Source organism: Carlito syrichta, unplaced genomic scaffold, assembly GCF_000164805.1.
Source record: "Carlito syrichta isolate Samal-C Ts95f unplaced genomic scaffold, Tarsius_syrichta-2.0.1 Scaffold169260, whole genome shotgun sequence".
In the NCBI taxonomy this organism is placed as follows: Eukaryota; Metazoa; Chordata; class Mammalia; order Primates; family Tarsiidae; genus Carlito; species Carlito syrichta.
The window spans coordinates 84,826-106,775 of record NW_007113356.1 but is presented as its reverse complement, the minus strand read 5'-3'; the positions used below and the strand labels follow the sequence as shown (position 1 = coordinate 106,775).

General features: G+C 37.5%; 1 protein-coding gene across 3 annotated transcripts in view; it reads left to right on the top strand.

The window, feature by feature from the left end:
* CHD2 (chromodomain helicase DNA binding protein 2) overlaps positions 1 to 21,950 on the top strand; it is a 131,138-nt gene that overhangs the window by 44,221 nt on the left and 64,967 nt on the right. For all 3 annotated transcript variants that reach the window (XM_021709227.1, XM_008051273.2, XM_008051272.2), the window contains 10 exons: positions 211 to 344; positions 1,203 to 1,428; positions 3,648 to 3,748; positions 4,719 to 4,763; positions 4,947 to 5,125; positions 7,775 to 7,899; positions 12,288 to 12,504; positions 14,676 to 14,765; positions 15,625 to 15,815; positions 19,451 to 19,639. In XM_021709227.1, coding sequence (XP_021564902.1) covers positions 211 to 344; positions 1,203 to 1,428; positions 3,648 to 3,748; positions 4,719 to 4,763; positions 4,947 to 5,125; positions 7,775 to 7,899; positions 12,288 to 12,504; positions 14,676 to 14,765; positions 15,625 to 15,815; positions 19,451 to 19,639 — 1,497 coding nt within the window. The remainder of the gene's footprint in view (positions 1 to 210; positions 345 to 1,202; positions 1,429 to 3,647; positions 3,749 to 4,718; positions 4,764 to 4,946; positions 5,126 to 7,774; positions 7,900 to 12,287; positions 12,505 to 14,675; positions 14,766 to 15,624; positions 15,816 to 19,450; positions 19,640 to 21,950) is intronic.

Here is a 21,950-nt window from a genome sequence, read left to right as displayed (position 1 = left end):
AATACGAGTTAGACTTCCTTTAGTTATCTCTGAGTTTGCATCAGTACTTTAAGTGGGAAGAAAAACAAGCGTTGAGCCCACTGAATGGCAAATCTATACACCATGTTGGGACCAAAAGGGTATGGTTTCTTATTCTAGGGATGTTATATGTGGCAGTGATTGATTCTGAAAACATAGTGTCTCATTTATTCAGCATTATTCCTCTTGTAGTTATAAAGAAGATGATGACTTTGAGACTGACTCAGATGATCTCATTGAAATGACTGGAGAAGGAGTTGATGAACAACAGGATAATAGTGAAACTATTGAAAAGGTCTTAGATTCAAGACTGGGAAAGAAAGGAGGTATGTGTATTTGGGAAGCTAATGACTTTTTATATCTGCTCAGTAAGAGGCTCAGATTTTATGTATTTTAAGTCTGATGTGATGAATTTCAGTTCATGTTTGTATTTACTATGAAATATAGAAGGCTTTCTGACCTCATCTTCATGTTTCAGAGCTGAGGACAAAGGAATGTGTCTAATATGTCTCTAAGATTTTAAATTAGATGAGTGTTAATGTTTTATAAAGCATTGATAGAGCAGAGATTCCTGTTTGTTAACATTAAGTCAGTCTACCTTTAGTTGTTTCTGAATTTCTTTGTAAAAATGTTAAACTGGTTAAATATATATTTGGAATGGATAATCATGAAGATTTTTTAATATAAATTTAATTTAGATATTTCATAACTAAGTTGCATTAAAGTAGCCTTTCTATAAAGGAAATATCAAAATAGTACATAATATTGTTTATTTTGTCTTTTTTTCTATTCTGGCTTTACTTGAGGTTAAAAGAGTTAACAGGGAATTTTGGGTAAGGGGGAGGAGGATATTTTGGCTTTCTTTTCTTATTCTTAGAGAGAGGAATTTGTTTTCTGAATTAGTAAGGGCCAAACAAAAGTTTGTTACTGCCCTATTGTGTTTGGATAAGGGATTTCTTTAATTTCATCTGTAAGTTTTGGGATATGATAAAAATTGGGCTTGTATTTTAAAAATATTTGAAATGATTGATTGAGTCCATCTTGTGTTTGTTTCTATTTATTTCAAGTATACTTATTTGATGCTTCATCCAAAAAAGAGACTCTCGAGAGAATTGCTTGCTTGGAAAGCTTTTCAATGTCTGGGTCAATATACTCTCTTTAAAGGTCATTTAATCCTTTTGCAGCCACTGGAGCTTCTACTACAGTATATGCGATTGAAGCTAATGGAGACCCCAGTGGTGACTTTGACAATGAAAAGGATGAAGGTGAAATCCAGTACCTCATCAAGTGGAAGGGTTGGTCTTATATCCACAGCACATGGGAGAGTGAAGAATCCTTACAGCAACAGAAAGTGAAGGGCCTAAAAAAACTAGAGAACTTCAAGAAAAAAGAGGATGAAATAAAACAATGGTACATTTTCCATATGGACTAAAGAAATATATTTGTAGCCTGAGGGAAGGGAAGGTTTTTTAATAATACATGAAAAACATAGCTATCTGGGATCTCAGATTTTGCCTTTAACATCTGAACGTGGAGCCACCAACAGTTCTATTTTATAAAATTGTGACCTGGCCGGGCATGGTAGCTCAAGCCTGTAATCCCAGCACTTTGGGAGGTCGAGGTGAGAGGATTGCCTGAACCCCATGGGTTTGAGACCAGCCTGAGCAACTTGGCGAGACCTCGTCTCTACAATAAATCAAAAAATTAGCTGGGCGTGGTGGCGCATGCCTATATTTCCAGCTACTTGGAAACTGAAGTGGAAGCAGGTCACCTGAGCCCAGCAGGTCGAGGCTGTGGTGGCCGTGAGTGTGCTGCTGCACTCCAGCCTAGGTGACAGAATGAGACCCTTTTGACTCAAAAAAAAAAAAAAAAATTGTGACTTGAAGACACTATATATTTTTGTATATGACTGCCAAGTTTTTGGAATAAATAATAATAACTAGCTCACTGCTCATTGTTCACACCTTATCTTTTTTATATTCACTGTAAATGCATGAAATTTGTACTGTTACCCCTGTTTTATAGATGGGATGGGTACAACACAAAGCAATTCTGTGGTGAACCCAGGATCTGAATTTTAGCAGCTTGAGTTTGGAGCTTGTTCTCTTAAGCACCTGGGATGATTTAATTGTGAAGAGTTAATACTCTGGAACTCTGGGTTGTGGTACACTTAAATTCTAGTTTTATGTAGTTTGCAGAAATGATGTGAAGGAAACAATTAGATAACGTCTAAAACTGTGATTAACCCATTGTGTTTTTACTTTACTTACAACTTTGAATGTGTTTTGCTGCATGTGGGAAATATGTGGAGCTACAGCACACACAAGCATAAACTGAGTAATAAGAGGTGTCAAGATCAGGAATTTTTGTGTCAGGAATATGGACAGATGGTTGAACAATTTTGGTTTTACTACCATGCAAAATGTGCTACTTAGTAAGTTACATGTGTTTCCTTTGACTCAAAAGTAAAAATATGTACCCCTAAGATACACATTTGTAAAGCAGTTAGAAATTTGAAATCCTCTGAAACACAGTAGTACATAATACGAAGTTGTTATTTTAAAGATTTTTGGTACTAAGAATAACTATAGTTTCACAAAAAAGTCATGTTTAATTCTAAAACTTACTCATGTATGAGAGAAAATATTTTTTTCCCTGAAATACAATAATAGGGTCTTAATCTCCACCCAGATTGGAGTACAGTGAGATGATCTTAGCTCACTGCAGCCTCGAACTCCTGGGCTCAGGTGATCATCCTGCCTCAGCCTCCCAAGTAGCTGCGACCACAGGCGCAACACAGTACCTGGCTATTTTCTCTCTCTCTCTTTTTTTGGTAGAGATGGAGTCTTGTTATGTGTCCCAGGGTGGTCTCAAACTCCTAGCCTCAAGCAGTCCTCCTGCCTCAGCCTCCCAAGGGGCTGGGATTATAGGCATGAGCCGCCACGCCTGGCCTATGTTTTCTTCTAAGTCTGAAAGACAGTTTTATTGTCTGGATCTCTTTTGGTATATGAATTTGTCACATGAATCACATGAATAGTTTTTGTGTGTGTGTTGTTTTTGTTTTTGTTTTTTTTTGAGTTGGCACCTCTGTCGCCCAAGCTGTCGTGCAGTGGCACACTCATGGCTACACCAGCCTTAACCTGCTGGGGTCAGGCAATCCACCTGCCTCAGCCTTCAAAGTAGCCGGAACCACAGGCACGCGCCAACACGCCTGGCTAATTTTTTGATGTATTGTTTATATGAGGTCTTGCCAAGTTGCCAAGGCTGATCTTGAACCTGAGCTCAGGTAATCCTTTCACCTCTGCTTCCCAAAGTGCTGGGATTACAGGTGTGAGCCACTGTACCTGGCTGAAGTGTAGTTATTTTTAGGTTTCTTTTTAGATGGGACACATCAGAGAGGTAAACAACTGGTATATATCCTTCTGTGAGTCTAAGGTTTTCAGTGTTTTCCTTATGTGTTTTTTTTTTTAAAAATAAAATCTCCAGCCTAATTACAAGTAAAGATTACTAAAGGGACAGATGGGAAAAAAATAGGTTTTCTTTTCCAACTTGGACTTTTGCTTTGTTGTATTGTGTATGGATCACCAAATTCTAATTAATGTGTACTTTTCTGTCTGTCTGGCATCCAGGTTAGGAAAAGTTTCTCCTGAAGATGTGGAATATTTCAATTGCCAACAGGAGCTGGCCTCAGAGTTGAATAAACAGTATCAGATAGTAGAAAGAATAATAGGTGAGTGCACGGAAATCTGTTTTAACTATGTTGTAGCTCAAGGAATAATGACTTTTGCTTTTGGGAATTATGTACATTTAAAAAATGTCTTTTGTAGGTTTACTTTTTGAGAGTAGACAGATGCCCAGATTTATTTTGGAGGGAAAGCTAACAAGATTTGCTGGTAAATTTGGACATGAGGGATGAGAGGAGAGAAAGACGTTAAGGATGATGTTAAGGTTTTTGGCCTGAGAATAGAGGTTCCATTTACTGAAATGGAAAGATGAAGGGAAGAGTTGATTTTTAGAGTAGAAACCAAGAGCTTATTTTGATATTTATAAGTTTGGTATTCTTAGTCATCTAAGTGGAGAGTATTGTGAAGGCTGGAGCATATGTGGGTCTGAAGCTTAGAACACTTAGTCTCGGCTAGATATTTAATTTTGGGAACTTACCAGTATAGAGATAGTATTTAAAGCCAAAGATTTAACAAGGTCATCAGAAATAGAGTACACATGGTGAGAAGAGGAAGTCTGAGAACATTCCAGATTTTGGAAGTCAGAAAGAAACTAGCAAAGGAAACTGAGAAAGAACAGCCAGTGAGACAGGAGGAGAGCCGAGAGAGGGTGTTCTGGAAGCCAAGTGGTAATCCGGCTGGAAGGGAGTCAAGGATGATGAAGATGGTGACTTGATCCATGAATTTGGCAGAAGATATGGCACTGGTGAAACGGATACATTGAGTAGTGGAGGTGCAGGCCTGATTGGGGTGGATTCAAGACACAGTGAGAGGGGACAGCAAATATAAACAACTCTTTGAGAGAGTTATGTTGTAAAGAGAAAAAAAGAAATGAAGTGATAGCTTGAGAGGGAGGTGAGAACAAGATGTTTTTAAGATGTGAGATTGAATGTATTTGCCTTCTTATTCATAGAACATAAAATCTCTTTTTTTTCTTGGTTATGATTATAACTTCTGTCTTTCTTTGCATTTGTTTAGCTGTGAAGACAAGTAAATCTACATTGGGTCAAACAGATTTTCCAGGTAAGTGAGAGATCTTATTTATAAATAAATTCCAGAGCATTTCAGTTCAGCATTTCAAAGTAGTTCATGTCTTGCAGGTCAGTTACAGTTTTGTCACAGGTGTTTCACTGGTTATACATAAAACAAAATGTCACTTTCCACCTTTGGCAGTTGCTGATCTATAAATTTTTATATGTGAAATAGCTCACAGTCGGAAGCCGGCACCTTCAAATGAACCTGAATATCTATGCAAATGGATGGGACTGCCCTATTCAGAGTGTAGCTGGGAAGATGAAGCCCTCATTGGAAAGAAGTTTCAGAACTGCATTGACGGCTTCCACAGTAGGAACAACTCAAAAACCATCCCAACAAGAGAATGCAAGGTGTGGTAGTTGTTAGCTTTTAGTTTTTCATGGGAAAGATGTACCAACACAAAGGGTTGGTCTGATACTGAGAAGAGAAAATATTATGAAGGTAAATGATGATTCCCATTTTAAAGTGGAAAAAGATGACTTAAGTATGATGTGATATTAAAGAAAAAAACTAAAGGAGAGGATGAATTATATAATGGCTTTGGTGACTCCATTAATCTTGTAATTTATTTTATTTATTTATTTTGAGTCTGTGTCTCACTCTGTTGCCTGGGCTGTAGTACAGTAGCACCATCATGGCTCACTGCAGCCTCATCCTCTTGGGGTCAGGTGATCCTTCTGCCTCAGGGCTACAGATGCTCACCACCATGCCAAGCTAATATATTTTTAAAATTTTTTGTACATTTTATGTTGCTTAGACTGGTCTATAACTCCTAGGCGCAGTTTTCTTGCCTAGGCCTCCCAAAGTGCTAGAGTTATAGGCGTAAGCCACTGTGCCCAGCTTAGTCTTGTAATTTACAGAATTAGAAATAGAGATATTGTGGAGAATACATGAAAGAATTTAGGCACTTTAAAAGAGAGGTGAAGCCAGGCGTGGTGACATGCACCTGTAATCCCAATTACTTGGGAGGTTGAGGTGGGAGGATCTCTTGAACCTAGGTGTTTGAGACTGCAGTGAGCTTTGATTGAAACCCTGTACTCCAGCTTGAGTGACAGTGAAATCTCATCCTTAAAAATAAAAAAGAGAGAAAAATGATAGTAAAAGGGGATGTCTTTGGATTTATAGTTAGAAAGTTCTTGTATATACCTATTTGCTACATTGGCTGTACAAATCATTTTCCTTTTTTGGAATTTATTCCGCCTAGAAAGTGGTTGCTTGGGGTGCCTAAAGTAATAAAAGTGTTTAGCAGACATGGACTCTGTCTCTCAGAAGTTGACATTCAAGATAATGGCACCAGAGTTCTATCTGTGAAAACCAGTGTTTAAGTATAGGTCAAATGAGTGTGATAAAAGAATATGTGGTCAGAGGAGTACAGAGTTAGAAGTCTCTGAGCACTGGTGGTCATTGAAGGCGTTTTAAGAGGAGGTTGTGGTGTTTGAACTATTTGGCCCTTAAAGAATGGATTCATGCTGCTGGATAGATAGACAAGAGGGGTATCAGGGTATTGCCTTCCCATGAAAGGTATCAAGAGAAAGAGTCTGCAATAGGAGAACTACTAGACACCAGGGGTGGGCAGGGGTTTGATATTGGTGAACGCAGTATCTTGATTGCCTTGAAGGGCATTTTGACTTTATTCTATGGGTATTGGTATCCTACTGAGTAGAGCAGCAGACTGAAAGCAGTATTTTATTTAGAAAGCTTCATCTAATGCTCTGTCACCCAGGCTGGAGTGCAGTGAGTGGCATGCTCATGGCCACCACAGCCTCTACCTGCTGGGCCCAAGCGATCCTTCTACCTCAGCCTTTCAAGTAGCTGGTATTATAGGCACGCACCACCATGCCCAACTAATTTTTTGATGTGTAGAATTTTTTGATTTGTAGAGATGAGGTCTCACCAAGTTGCCCAGGCTGGTCTTGAACCCCTGGACTCAGGCAGTCCTCTTACCTTGGCCTCCCAAAGTGCTGGGATTACAGGCTTGAGCCACCCCACGCCTGGCTTGATGGCAGTGTGTAGGAATCCCTGGAGTAAGTAATTATTAAAGCCAGAAGGCCCTGTGGTAAGACATTGTAGCAGTTTATGAATGAAGACATGGTGTGAGGACAAGGAAGTAGCAGTGGTATGGAAGGATTAATTGGGAGAACAGTTACGGGGTAAGTTTGGCCAGTGTGGATGAATGGCTGGTTTTTGGAGGGTGAGAATGAGGAATCATGTTTAGTTTTCTGCCAGGTGCCCTTGCAGAAATGCTGAAGCCATCAGTAAATACCTTATCACATACTGTCAACTGAAATGATACTTCTCGTGATGAGAAATGCTCCCCGATAAAAGACTTTTGTGGCCAAATAACTTTGGGATTCATTTTTGAATTAATTTCCTCTGTAAATTCCCACTATGGACGCACACGGTGGACTTTGAGAAGTCATGAGTGAAAAAATTTGTATAACTTTTTGATCCATTGTTTCTCAAACTGATTTGGCCACAGAATCCATCTTTTGTGCAAACCATAGATACTTGGCCTTTCTAGAGTGCTATTCTTCAAACCATTGGAAGTGAAAAATAGCAACCTTCCCTTCAGAAAACCAAACTCATGCAGTTGGGGGGTTTAAGGTAGGTGGGCTGCATTTTAGAATTTATCAGTCCTCTTATGGTAAAGTTCAACTGCATTTAAGCATGTTATAGATTTTCCCAGAGGCATTGTTTTGTACTTTTTAGAATAAGTTAACATAAAGATAACTCTCTGAACATAGGACACTCACTGTCGTATGGTAGAGAAGATAGAAAAATAAAATGCTACTTAATGATGGTCACAAACTTATTTCAGGAAAGGAACAAGTTAGCTAAAAAATACTTTATTTTGTACTGAGCTCTGACTTTGGGAATATATGTGAAATTTAAAATGTTACGCTTTGGTGCAAAGCACATAAATTGTAACTAGAATTTTAACATAAAAGCAAGAAGAAGATTTTTCTCAGACCTGGGCTTTGTCAATTTCTGCTTTTTAGGCCCTGAAGCAGAGACCACGATTTGTAGCTTTAAAGAAACAACCAACATATTTAGGAGGGGAGAATCTGGAGCTCCGAGATTATCAACTAGAAGGTCTCAACTGGCTTGCTCATTCCTGGTGCAAGTAGGTAGAAAAATATGTCTGAAATTTTCCTGTTTCTGGTTTCTTTATTGTTAGATGTAAGTAATTACTTCTTTACACTGTATATTACAGAAATAAAATTGTATGAATGAGAGAAGTCTCTCTTGGGAGTTTTTAATGTATGTGTAATAGTATTCTGAAATAAAGAGTATTTTGTTATTTCATAATTTTCATGGTGATTTGTCAAAACCAGAAACCTATATCATGTTACTCATGAGTATAAATAGCAAGTTAATTTGCCCATATATTTAATGTGGAAGGAGTTATTCTCAGAAGAAAGAGGAAAATATCTTTTTCTTTTTTGTTTTTTGAGTTGGAGTCTCACTGTGCCCAGGCTGGTGTGCAGTGGCATGCATGCTCATGGGCCACTGCAGCCTTGACCTGCTGGGCTCAGGCAATCCTTCCGCCTCTGCCTTCCAAGTAGCTGGGACTACAGGTGTGTGCCACCATGCCCAGCTAATTTTTTTTTTCTTGTAGAGACAAGGTTTCTCCAAGTTGCCCAGGCTGGTCTCGAGTCAGTGGGCTCAGGCAATCCTCTCATCTCTGCCTCCCACACCCTGCTGAAAAGTGCTGAGATTACAGGCATGAACCACCACACTCTGCTGAAAATACCTTTTTCACAGGTGTTTTCTTTCTAGGCCTGGGAAACTCTTAACTTAGCCCTTTGGACTCAGATGTCCCCTCTGAGGGGTCATAAAGAGGTTGCTGGTGATTATACCATACAAACTTATGCCAGTGCAAATTTTTCAAAAATGTATTTTTTTTTTTTTTTTTTTGAGTTGGAGTTTCACTCTGTCGCCCAGACTGGAGTGCAGTGGCATGCTCCCGGCCACCGCAGCCTCAACCTGCTGGGCTCTGGCGATCCTTCCACCTCAGCTTTTCAAGTAGCTGGAAATACAGGTGCGTGCTACCACGCCTGGCTAATTTTTTGATTTATTGTAGAGATGAGGTCTCGCCAAGTTGCCCAGGCAGGTCTCGAACCCACGGGCTCAGGCAATCCATTCACCTCAGCCTCCCAAGCGCGGGACTACAGGCTGAGCACCTAGCCCGGCTTGTATGTTGTTTTTGAAGTTTTCCATTCAAATTGCACAAAAAAGCAAATGAAGAGATGACATGTATACTGAGATGTAAAAAATCAGCTGGCATTACTTAGAAAGAGAATGTATGAAATGCTTTTGTAGTCATGCAAAGACTGAACAATAAATTACATATTATTAATGTGAGAGGAAGAAAATGAGACTGCGTTGTCTACTTGAATGGAGAAGCACCAGGTGGAAGACTTCAAACAAATTACTACTGCACAACATATATCAGTGAATCTCAATGCATGTTGGTGACTGTTGCCCATGTTACCGCATGTTAGAAAAATATGAGATACAGAATTTTGATTTTTTTTGTCATAAATAATTTCCTTGGTGTCCAAAATTCCATTATAGGTGAAATGTCATTGCAATAAAACAGTTGGCCCCAATGCTGTACTGTTTAATATGAAGTGATTCATTTTGTAAAAAAGTGCAGTCGAGTTGCTGGTAGATGATCGATGAGATGATTCTGAGTGCAAAGGGTTAATTTCCTGTGGTAGTGCTGTAAAGAGTGATTACCTTTTTCTCTACTTGTATGGGCTGTACAGGCTGTTCTGTTTAAAGAAAGTCTTTCATGGTTGAACCTATGAAATAGCCTTACTTTTTATAATGAGACCACTTTATTTTGGGGGGCAAAACAAAGAGAGATGAGATAATGATAGCACTTGAGATTTAAAGGTACTTTTGGGTCACTGCCTTGCTAAGCTATTGTGGTCATGTGCTCTTGGAGCTACGGCCAGGCCATGTTTTCTTAAGCTTTGGCCTCCTCCCCTCCCTTGGGAAGGTGAATTCCCTCTTTTTCTCTCTCACCAGTTTACTTTCTTAAATAAACTATATTTTCTAAACTAAAAAAAAAAAAAAAGGTACTTTTGGGCAATTCTTAGAAGCACTCACCAAAGTAAATCACAAATTTAAGTAGTTACTAGTAACTGAGTGCTGGAGACCTATTTATGCCTTGAGAATTTTACAGTGAACTCAGATCATCATGATTTCTTTGTCTTTACAGAACATGCATTATAAGGAGTCCCTTTAATGCCTACCTACAGATTCCTTTCTCAACACACAACCCTTAATTTCCTCAGTGTTTTATAGTAAAGCAAAAATCCTTATTTAGAATTAAAGTATAACCTAAACATAAAAATACATTTTTTTCCCCTCAATATCAAAAAGACAGTTTCTAGTAAGGGAGATAAGTTTATAATGACTGTTTCCAAGAGAACATGGATCTGATTTTATCATCCTAAATTGCTTGAAAACGATTTTCCTTTCAGAGGATCTTGGGAGCTAATATTTCTAAAAGCACAGTATAAAGCTAGACGAACTTGAGGGAATTGTATAATCCAACCCTTTGATTTTATAGTTGAAGGCTCTTAGAAGCAAAGGTGTCAGGTACCTTGTCCAAAGTCACACAGTGTTGTGTGTATACAGTTCTTGGCTTGCCTTTTTTTTTTTTTTTTAACTTTAAACAGAAGAAGAAATCAACTGACAAAGACTGGGTGTGGTGGCTAACACCTGTAATCCCAGCACTTTGGAAGACTGGAGCAGGAGGATCACTTGAAACCAAGAGTTTAAGACTAGCCTGGGCAACATAGCAAGACTTCATCTTTAAAAACAAACAAACAAACAAACAAAAAACGGAAAAGGGTTCAAGCACCTAAAGCCCAGGTCACAGATGTGTTATATTAAGTAATGTGTTTCAGTAAAACAGGAGAATCAACTCAAATCTACTTTAGTCTGTGTATATAGACAGTGACAATTTGCTAGGGAAAGGAAATAATGGAGAAACTTAAGTCTGCTTCCCCCTAAATAATGTGAAAAGGTGAGAGAAATAAGGAAATTATTGAAAGGAATATACTGTATCTAAACTGCACAGAAAATTTGATGTACCTGGGATTTACAGAGGTATGACTTCCTCAAGTATGCTGTGCTTTGTATCTGTGCTTCGTACCTAAAACTAACTGTTCTGTAGTACTCAGAATGTATTTAAAATTTTCTCTCCTTTTAGTGAATTAAATGTCGTGTTTTTCTAATCAGTTAGGTTACCTTTAACTTGTATATTACTTTTGTTCCTTCTGATTCACTGATTAAGCATTTATTATTTATATGTGCAAACCTTCAGTGGGTTTACATTCAAGAACCGTTTAATAGTATTTGCAACCTTATGTCATACATGTATTCTGATTTTCTGCCAAACGGGCAATTTTCTGCTTCCCAAATATGTTTTCCTGATTCTGGTCATTTCTTCTCATTTTTTCCCCTTATATTTGGATAGTCCTTTCCTATTAATATCTTGTTGAAATCCAACCTTTTTCCTCGAGTAGTGTTTCTCATGGGAACACTTGCATCAGAATCTCCAAAGTTGCTTGTTGAAAGTGCAGAATTCTAAGCCAGGTGCTGTGGCTCACACCTTTAATCCCAGCACTTTGGGAAGTGGAGGCGAGAGTATTGCCTGAACTCAGGGGTTCAAGACCAGCCTGGGCAACATGGCGAGACCTGTTCTCTACAATAAACCAAAAAATTAGCTGGGCGTGGTGGCGTGTACCTGTAGTTCCAGCTACTTGGAAGGCTGAGATGGAAGGATCACTTGCATCCCGCAAGTTGAGGCTGTATTGGCCGTGAGCATGCCTCTGCACTCCAGCCTGGGCAACAGAGTGAGACTCCAACTCAAAAAAAAGAAAATACAGGAATCTGAGCCCTTTTCTATATACTCTGATTCAGCAAATCTATGGTGGGGTCCACAAATCTGATCTGTAGCCTGCCTCTGCTTTAGACTGTAATGCATTTAAAACAAATTCTGTGTGCCTGTACATGCAGATTTAGGGAATAGTGTATGTGCCATGCATTAGAATGGGTTGGATAATTTGAGTAAAAGTATGTAGCCAGGTAGGCTGTAGGGGCCAATTTGCCCAGGCTTTCTCTGTTGATGGAATCTAAGGTTACGTGCTTGTCTATACCTTTAACAAAACATGTTTTCTTTGTGATAAGGGCTAGCCTATGGAAGGTCATATAAAAAACCTAAATCAAGATAAAGAACATACTCTGAGTAGGCTCTTGTAGTAATCCAAATCTTCATTATACTGAGATCACTTGTTATTCTGCTACTTACACCTTCTACTCTCTTCCTTATAAAGGAAGCTGAAGTAATTGCAGATGAGAGGAAATACATTTGAGACTCATGAGTATGCTTTGCTTGGCTGTCATCATGCTGCTTTGATGTAATTGCTATTTGTGCACATACTGCTTTTTGGTGAACTAATTTTTTTTTTAAATTTTGTTTTCTTTCTGCAGAAGTAACAGTGTAATCCTTGCTGATGAAATGGGCCTAGGAAAGACCATCCAGACCATATCATTCCTCTCCTACCTGTTCCACCAACACCAGCTGTATGGCCCCTTTCTTATAGTCGTCCCTTTATCCACCCTCACCTCATGGCAGAGGGAGTTTGAAATCTGGGCACCAGAGATTAACGTAGTGGTTTACATAGGTGACCTGATGAGCAGAAATACGGTGTGTAAACAAAAAGAGTTGGGATAGAATCTATGTTATAGATGTAATTTGGAAATTGACTTAAAGCCTCTGGTAGAATTATTAGTGAAATCTTTGGTAAAATTATTATTTTGATACTGTGCTATATCTCCAATATTAGATTTATGTATCACAAAAAATGCAAGTCAGATATTCTTTAACAAATATGCTTACCTATTTAAAGAAAAGAAGCAACAATACATGAATAGGAACCTCTGTTAACTGGATTTCAGTATTAAGTTTTTCTTCTCTCTGTCCCTTGTACTTTTCTAAGACCACTTTATATAGGATTCTGAATTGGAGTTAATATTTTGTTTAATGTTCATATTATTTTTGCTATTTGAGGAGAATATGATTGAATATAATTGAATTTTAAAAATTTGTTTCCTAATCTCTTAAAACGGTGAGATTGCATAAATTATAAGAAAAAATAAAAGTACAGGAAAATAAGCCATTTCAAGGCTGCAGAAATAAGACTTACTTGTTCATTACCAAACTTCATTTGAGCATTATGAATTAGAACACAGTAGCTTAAGTTTGTCTTTGTTAAACCAGTCTTTTCTTGCTAGTGATTTTTTTTTAAAGCACTGACTATGTGCCAGACCTTGTGCTGGGTGCCATACGTGTGTGTGTGTGTATGTGTATAAAATTTTATTTTATTTTATTTTTTGAGTAGGAGTCTTACTCTGTCGCCATGCTGGAGTGCAGTGGCATGCTCACGGCCACCAGACTGCCTACTAGGTTCAGGCGATCCTTCCACCTCAGCCTCTCAAGTAGCTGTAACTGTAGGCACATGCCACCATGCCCAGCTAATTTTTATATTTATTGTAGAGATGCGGTCACACCAAGTTGCCCAGGCTGCTCTTGAATCCCTGGACTCAGGCAGTCCTTTTGCCTCTGCCTCCCAAAGTGCTGGGATTACAGGTGTGAGCCACAGTGCCCTGCTGCTTTGTATATATTACCTGGAATCTTTGTAAGTCTTCACGGTTGATGGTATCCCTTCCAACTGACTGATGAAGAACTTGACTCAGAAGGTCTAATGCTTGTCCTTCGTCAGCAGGAATGTGGCAGAGCTGGGACTGGGACATGGATGTATTTGGTCCAGAGCTTTGCTCTTGTACCACTGTATATAAACTGTTGTTGGGAAATTGTTGGTAATAAGAGCAAGCCATCAGGGCTTTTCAAACATTTTAGATATATGTTGTAACTGTATATTTTCATGTTAATTCAAATTTATTTTTATTATATACTTTCATCAAAATTGTCCAGCTTAAACCCTAGCAGATTTCATTGCTCTAATTTTGAGTTTCTAAGAATATAGTAGTTCTTAGCTTTGTAATTTTGTTAAATAATTTGTTACCATTAAAGAAGAAGAAAAAAGAAATTTCTAGATAATTCAAAGTAGCTTAAAGCATTGCCTCCAAAGGTGAAGGCAAAGAAAGTGATCTCTGAAAAATTGTTGAGTCAGGGAAGTTTATACTATCTTCAATACTACTTTTCTTTGTTGTACCGCCCCCCCCACGATCACCTGCAGGCACTCATTGTCCTGTTCTTCAGTTCCTAACTTGACAACCAAATTGCAAGAGCTTTGTCATGAGCCTTTGTACTTGCTGAGTGTCTGGTTATACTTCAGTATGAATGTGTTAGTTTTGTGTTCCTTTAGATTGACATTATACGTATTGGATTATATTTTTATCCTATAAGCCTCCCTTTCCTTTTTCTTAGGGGACATATCTCTCTAGTCTATGATTAATAAAACTCTGGCAGTTGGAATTTGTTTTCCTTGTCAATAAATGTATTTTACTATTCAAAGAATAAGTAAGTGACATTTTAAAAATAAATTTCTAGGGATCTAGAGAGAGATCGTCCAGGTTAGTTCAAGTCACCAGGGTTTAATTGCTAATGGTCCCTGGAGCCAATATCTTTGAATTCTGGCAATAAAGTTTTTGCTGCTCAGTGATCAGTGTTTTAAATCTAATTCTTACTGCTTTATACCTTGGTTGCTTAGGTCAATTTAGAATGTTTGAGGTATTCATTGAATTCTAATCAGATTTATTTTTTATTTGGCGTGTTTCTATTACATCTATCACAAGACATATAATATAGAAAAGTAGTAGTAGAAATTGTGTTTTAATTACCATTTTCTCTTATAGATACGAGAATATGAATGGATTCATTCCCAAACCAAAAGACTGAAGTTCAATGCACTTATAACAACATATGAAATCCTCTTAAAAGATAAGGTGTGTAATTGGTAGCCAGAATCTAACGGTTGTCCAGTGTGACTTGACCAAATAGTAGGATCTGCTACTTTTCTGTGGAGCATGTTAAAAAAAATGAATAAATAAACTTTAAAAAAAGGTAGATTCTGTGCCTCCCACTTGACATTATTATTTTTCTTCCTTCACTTAAAAAAGCAAGCCAATGAACAATAAAAAAAAAATCTTCAGAAAATATTAAAGTTATAAATAGAAAACAAAACCTTACAGATGGAGGGACCCCTGGGCTACCTACTTCAGTGGAATTAAACAGAATGAAAGGATGTTGAGGCCAGTAACTTATCTGAGATTGGTTAAGCATTTCTCCAGAACAGATAATGTGAATGATTTGTGTGGAGGACAGAAAAATGAAGCTCTTTAAATACTTCCTTTCTATCAACAAATGTAGGTTGTAGGTAGATCCCATTGGTATTAAGTGCAATTAAGTCCAGTTTGGTGCTTTTGGTGTTTCTGTGCTTCAGGGTTGGGATGGAGAATCTTACTTAAGAGACGAATACAAAATCATGTGGTTGTGGTTTTGTTTTTGTTTTTGTTTTGTTTTTTGCCCAGCATACCAAGTTTTACATTCTTGCTTTGGGGCATACAGTAATACACTGGTATAAGCGGCCCGCTTACACTTTTTAGATGATACGCTCTTTGGAATAGACACTAGTCTGGCAACTAATGAAATAGAAGAATCCTAATATATACTAAATCAGTGAAGAATAACTGGGTCTGTATATGCCTTTGTGATGGTATTTGTACAGTGATGCTTAACATTTGTAAGCACTTTTGGGGGTTTCCTTCTGACCTGGTGGCTCGTTCTGTTTTGTTTTTACTTTAGACTGTCCTGGGCAGTATTAACTGGGCCTTTCTGGGAGTGGATGAAGCCCATCGATTGAAGAATGATGACTCTTTATTGTATAAAACTCTGATTGATTTCAAGTCCAACCATAGGCTCCTGATTACGGGGACCCCTCTTCAGAATTCCCTCAAAGAGCTCTGGTCCTTGCTGCACTTTATTATGCCGGAGAAGTAAGCTCCTTCCTGTGTATTTCAAAAGATGCCAGAATATCTGAAATGCCAATGCTTTTTAACTTTCTTAATAGTTCTTAGGGAAAATAGATGGCATCATTTGGGGAAAACAAAGCATTGAGTGGAGGCAGAGACAATAGTGGTAAAATGTTTCATAATTAATGTTAGGAGGCACAGAAATTAGCCTGTTAAGGAGGAAAGCATATTGATTGCCAAAAGTTTGAATTAGTTAACATATTTGGGAATTAATTGTTAAATATGAAACTCAGACCTTCTCAGTGTTGCTATAAGGTAATCAGTCTAATTGAAGCGAAATATATATACAAGGCACACAATCAGATAAGCATTAAAAAGATCATAAATCTAGATCTAGAATAAGGTCTAGGGCTTATTCAAGTTTTATTTATTTATTTTTGAATCTGAGTCTCACTCTACTGCCCATGCTGGAGTGCAGTGGCACCTCCCAGCCACAGCAGCCTCTACCTGCTGTGTTTAGGTGATCCTTCCTCCTCAGTCTTCCAAGTAGCTGGAACCACATGCCACTTTGCTCAGCTACATTTTTGATTTACTGTAGAGGTGAGGTCTTGCTGAGTTCCCCAGGCTGGTCTCGGAAGTTCCGAAGTTCTGGGCTCAGGCAATCCTCTTGTCTCGCCCTCCCAGAGCACTGGTATGAGCCAACATACCCAATGAATAATGAATTTAGATTTCTGTCTAAGCATCACTGAACACCACTGGACAATTTTATGTTTTATAAAATGTGCATTGCCATCTCTCCCTTAAAACTTTTCAGTAAAGACATTCCACAGTTCTTTAATAAGATTTGAATAAACCGGACATGATGGCTCATGCCTGTAATCCCAGCACTTTGGAAGGTGGAGGTGTTTACAATAAATAAAAACAATTAGCTGGGTGTGGTGGTGCATGCCTGTATTTCCAGCTATTGTGGAAGCTGAGGTGGAAGGATCACTGGAGCCCAAAGGATCATCTGAGGTCGAGGTTGGGGGGAGCTGTGATCATGCCACTGCAGTCCAGCTTGGGTGACAGAATGAGACTCTGACTCAAAAGAAAAAAAAAGTGACAGTACAATTAAATAAAAAACAGAGAACAAAAACCTAGTGAAGTCAAAAATTGGTTCTTCAACAACATCGACAAAATTGTTAAACCCTTAGCAAGGATTTACCAAGAAAAAGTTATGATATAAATTTCCATAATCAAAAAATTATCTTGAAGCCATGTGCAGTGGCTCATGCCTGTGATCCCAGCACTTTGGGAGGCAGAGGCAAAAGAATTGCATGAGCTCAAGGGTTCAAGACCAGTCTAGGCAACTTGTCGAGACCTCATCTCTACAATAAATTAAAAAATTACTGGGTATGGAGCACGCCTGTAGTTCCAACTACTTGGAAGGCTGAGGTGGAAGGTTTGCCTGAGCCCCAGCAAATCGAGGCAGCTGTAGCCATGAGCATGCCACTGTACTCCAGTCTGTGTGACAGAGTGAGAAACTCAGAAGAAAGAAATTAAAAAAAATTATTTTGATCACTATTGATCCTTCAAAAATTAAAAGGATTATGAGAAAATACTGTAACATTATGTCAATAGACAAGTTAAATGAAATGGGCAAACTCCTAGGAAGCTACAACGTAACAAAACTGAGTCAAGAATAAATAGCAAAGTTAGAGAGACCTATAAGTAGAAGTTGAATTAGTCATTAAAACTTTTCCCACAAAAAGTGAAGGTCCACATGGCTACACTGTTTAGTTCTACCAGAAATTTAAAGAAGATATAGCAGTTTGGGCATGTTGGCTCATGCCTATAATCCTAGCACTTTGATAGTCCAAGGAGGGAGGTTCTTTTGAGACCAGCAGTTTGATAAATATTTGTTAACCACAAATTTGTTTTGTATATACTATTTGCAAAGCATGGAGCTTTGCAAATATATTAAAAATAGAAAAATATATTTTTAAGTATATTAAAAATAGAAAAATACATTACAAAATTAAAGAATTCATTTTATAAGGATAATCATGTGCAAATGTGTACTTCATACCTACCCCACAAAATAATTTTGTTTGATAACACTTCAGATATTATGTCTCTTATTGGAATTTAAAGTCTGGAAAACTTTAAAAGCCAGAATTGTTTCTACTTTTGTGAGAGACATATGTTATATACAGAAGTTGATAGCAGGAATATGTCTATAAAATTGAATCTTTAAATATGGCATAGCATCTTTATACATACATCACTATGACTTTGTGCCTTTTGTATGTCTATTAGATATATATATTTTTAGGGGACCACGAACTTTTTCTTAAACAATCTGGTAGTAAATATTTTTGGGTCATACCCCATACAGTCTTTGTTGCAACTATTCATCTCTGCCATTTAGAGTGAAAGCAGACACAGACATTTCATAAGCTAATGGAAAAAATATATACACTCAGAAGATATTAAAATGTATATTTAAAGAAATGAGTGTGTTTATAAAGAAATGGTATCTCATATTAAGTCCTTCAATATGATAAGAGTACAGTAGTCAGGTGAAAATATTTTTGCCTACAACAGGTAGGGAGGAAGTAATCTAGTAAATAAAGTTTACATTTAATTTTTTAGACTAGTAAAGTTTTGATTTCTTTTAGTGTGTGTTAAGTAAATTAAACTAGCTTATTGAAATTGTCTGCTAGGTATTCAGAAAATAGACTGGTATAGTGATACTGCATTTGTGAGTTCAGAAATGATAGTGGACTATTGAGGCTATTGTGTCCACTGGCAGTGCTGGCATATTCTATCTCCAAACTTCCGTCTTATCAGAGAGCATATACTGTTAAGAAGTTCTAGATAATGTTGATCACTTGGGTTTGTCAGTCTGGGACTTGATTGACGTCAGCAGATCAGGGCCACTGGTAATGCAGAGCAGACCCTGGGACAGTGATTATAAACTTCCGGGTCTGGCCTCAGTGAATTACGATGTGCCCTCACCTACTGAGTTTTTTCAAATGCTATGCTGGCCGCTTCTTGGCAAGATAAAACACATCTTTCTTAATCCTCATATAATAGATTTTCTTCATCTTTAATTTTTAGAGTAATTTTATCATAATGGATTTCAGCTACAGATCCTTTAGTGAACCATACATGATTTGAATTGAGATTTATACAGAAGAAGCTTTTATTTATAGAGTTTAGATAGAATTATGAATGACAATTTTCTAAATTTGTTAATAAAATTTGTGTCTCCAAGATCTGTTAGTATTAAAGTTGGATCACTTTTAGTGATCTTTTATGTCTGGGCTACCATCTTGTTTACTATCATTATAATCCATTAACTTTTAAAATCTGTGAAGTGGAGATTATTGATGGGAATTACATCGCTAACTTTTACCTTTGAACAGTGATAGCTATAATAATACTGTTCTGGACTGATGGAGTTGATTCAGTTTGGATTTCTTCCCTTTTTTCTCCTTCTCTTTTATTCAGGAGTGCTAGTGATTGACAAATTTTGTCCTTTTTTTGTAGGAAAGATTCATTTTTCTTGACAGATTTTTTTTTTTATATTCAATTTATTGTAAAAGAAATTTTAGTTGTAAAAATGCCCTTTCTCCTCACTGTACCTAAGCAGTACTTCACTTTTTCATCCTTAGGTTTGAGTTCTGGGAAGATTTTGAAGAAGACCATGGGAAAGGGAGAGAGAATGGCTACCAGAGTCTTCATAAGGTGCTAGAGCCTTTCCTTCTCCGGAGAGTCAAAAAAGATGTGGAGAAATCCCTTCCTGCCAAAGTGGAACAGATTCTCAGGGTGGAGATGTCAGCCCTTCAGAAACAGTATTACAAGTAAGTTCTTGCTTGGGTTAGGCCTGCGAGGATTGAGATAAGACCATGAAACCATTGATAGATAATTGATAAATAAGCTGTACTCTTTTCAGTGAAGCCTCAACACAGATTTAAATAGCAGTTTACAGTTAGAAAAAGGGAGTTATTCTTGCATTTTTATTTGGGTGGGAATTTATATAGTACTTTTCATCATGTTCATGGTCTGAAGTATATGTTAATTGTTATTGCTAATCTTTCTACCAATAAACTGGCATATTTTACTTATTAATATATATTTATTTTCTGCTGTTTATTTGTTAATTTATTAAGTTTCTGCAATGTTCCGGACATTCTGCTAGATACTGGGCATGTGAAGATGAATGGAATATGTCTCTGCCAGAGGCTTTGTTGTGTGATAGGGAGGATAGACTAGAGACAGATAATTAAAGCATGGTTTTGTTTAATAATGGCAGCAGATATGGGCTTGTGAAGTACTCACCTCTATATTGCAGGGCAAAAACACTTTCCTTTCTAGTGCTTTAAGAGGTATGGCCAAGTTGTGAACTTGGTTTAGGTTACACTATGTTAAAGCCAAAACAGTGGACTTGGGACAGAGGGTGGTATATAGTGTGCTTGTCATAGGTTTTAGTTTTGAGGATTTAAGGTTGGATCTGGAATAAGAACTAATTAATTGTATTACTGTAAAAGTCTTTTTACTTTAGAGGTCTAGTAATCTTTCTAATAATATGCCCTACTTGAAAAAAAAAATGTCCTGCTTGTTAAAATTAGCACAACTAAATAAAAGAAGATTTTAATTTTCAAAAACTACTACCAGACCATTTTGACTTTTTTTTTTTTTTTTTTTTTGAGTTGGAGTTTCACTCTTGTTGTCCAGACTAGAGTGCAGTGGCACACGCCTGGCCACCACAGCTTCCACCTGCTGGGCTCCAGCGATCCTTCCACCTCAGTCTTCCAAGTAGCCGGAACTACAGGCGCGTGTTACCACTCCCAGCTACTTTTTGATTTATTGTAGAGACGAGGACTCACCAAATTGCCCGGGAGGGTCTCGAACCTGCGGGTTTAGGCAATCCACTCACCTCTGCCTCCCAAAGTGCTGGGATTACAGATCGAGCCACCGAGCCTGGTCCCGTTTTGACTTTTAAAGATCTTTTTATTATGGGAAATTCTAAATATGTATGAAATTAGAATAATATGTTCTCATGTAGCTATAATTCGAACTCGGTAATCATCAACTCATGACCTGTATTAGTTTATCTGTATGCTTTCTTGTCTCCCTTCAAGTAGTTTTAAACATAGTTCACATACATAACATAAATGTTTTAGTATATAATTCTACTAATTAAGAGCTCTTTTTATATTGTTGTTAAGCATGATTTCAATACTTTTTTTCCCCTTTTTTTGGGTGAGAGGGAAATCACTCTGTCACCTAGGCTGGAGTGCACTGGCTCACTGCAGCCTCGACCTCCTGGGCTCAGGTGATCCTTCTGCCTCAGCTTCCTAAGTAGCTGGGACTATAAACATGCTCCACACGCCTGGCTAACTTATTTTTTTTGTAGAGACGGTGGTGTTTCACTATGTTGCCTAGGTTTTAATTACAATATTTTTATCATGTCTTTAAAACAATCAGCAATTCCTGAATAGTTTTAGAATGTCCAGTAAGTATTTGCATATTCCTGGTTATCATATACATATACATGTATACACATTTGTGTGCACATGACATTTTACTTGCTTCTTTTGGGATTTACATAAGCACCATGTTTTTGATTGGTTGGTATGTCTCTTCAGTGTATTTTAATCCATTTATTTTTCTTGGTTTTATAGATTTTGAGTGAAGAAACTGAATTCATGTTTTGTAGATTTTTGCTGATGCTAGCTCCATTTACCATTTTCCTCTGAACCCTGTGTTTTCGATATACTCATCGATAAGTGTAGAGGCTTGAAGAAACTCAAATTCAGACTTTCATAGAATGAAGAGATATGTTCTTTCACAGGAAAATTATTGTTTTTGTGATATTAGCAACTAATAATGAGCAACCTAGATCCATTAATTCATTAGAGACTAAAAATTGATGATATTCAAATTTTCCACTCTATTATTAGGTGGAATACTTTCATAAAAAGAAACTTTCCCGTATCAACTGAAAAACATTTTATGTAGGAAAAGCAGAATACTTGATTTTCACAAAAATTTTTTGCCATTTCCTTTTTTTTTTTTTTTTTTTTTTGAGTTGGAGGCTCACTCTGACACTCAGACTGGAGTGCATTGACACGCTCCCGGCCACTGCAGCCTCGACCTGCTGGGCTCCAG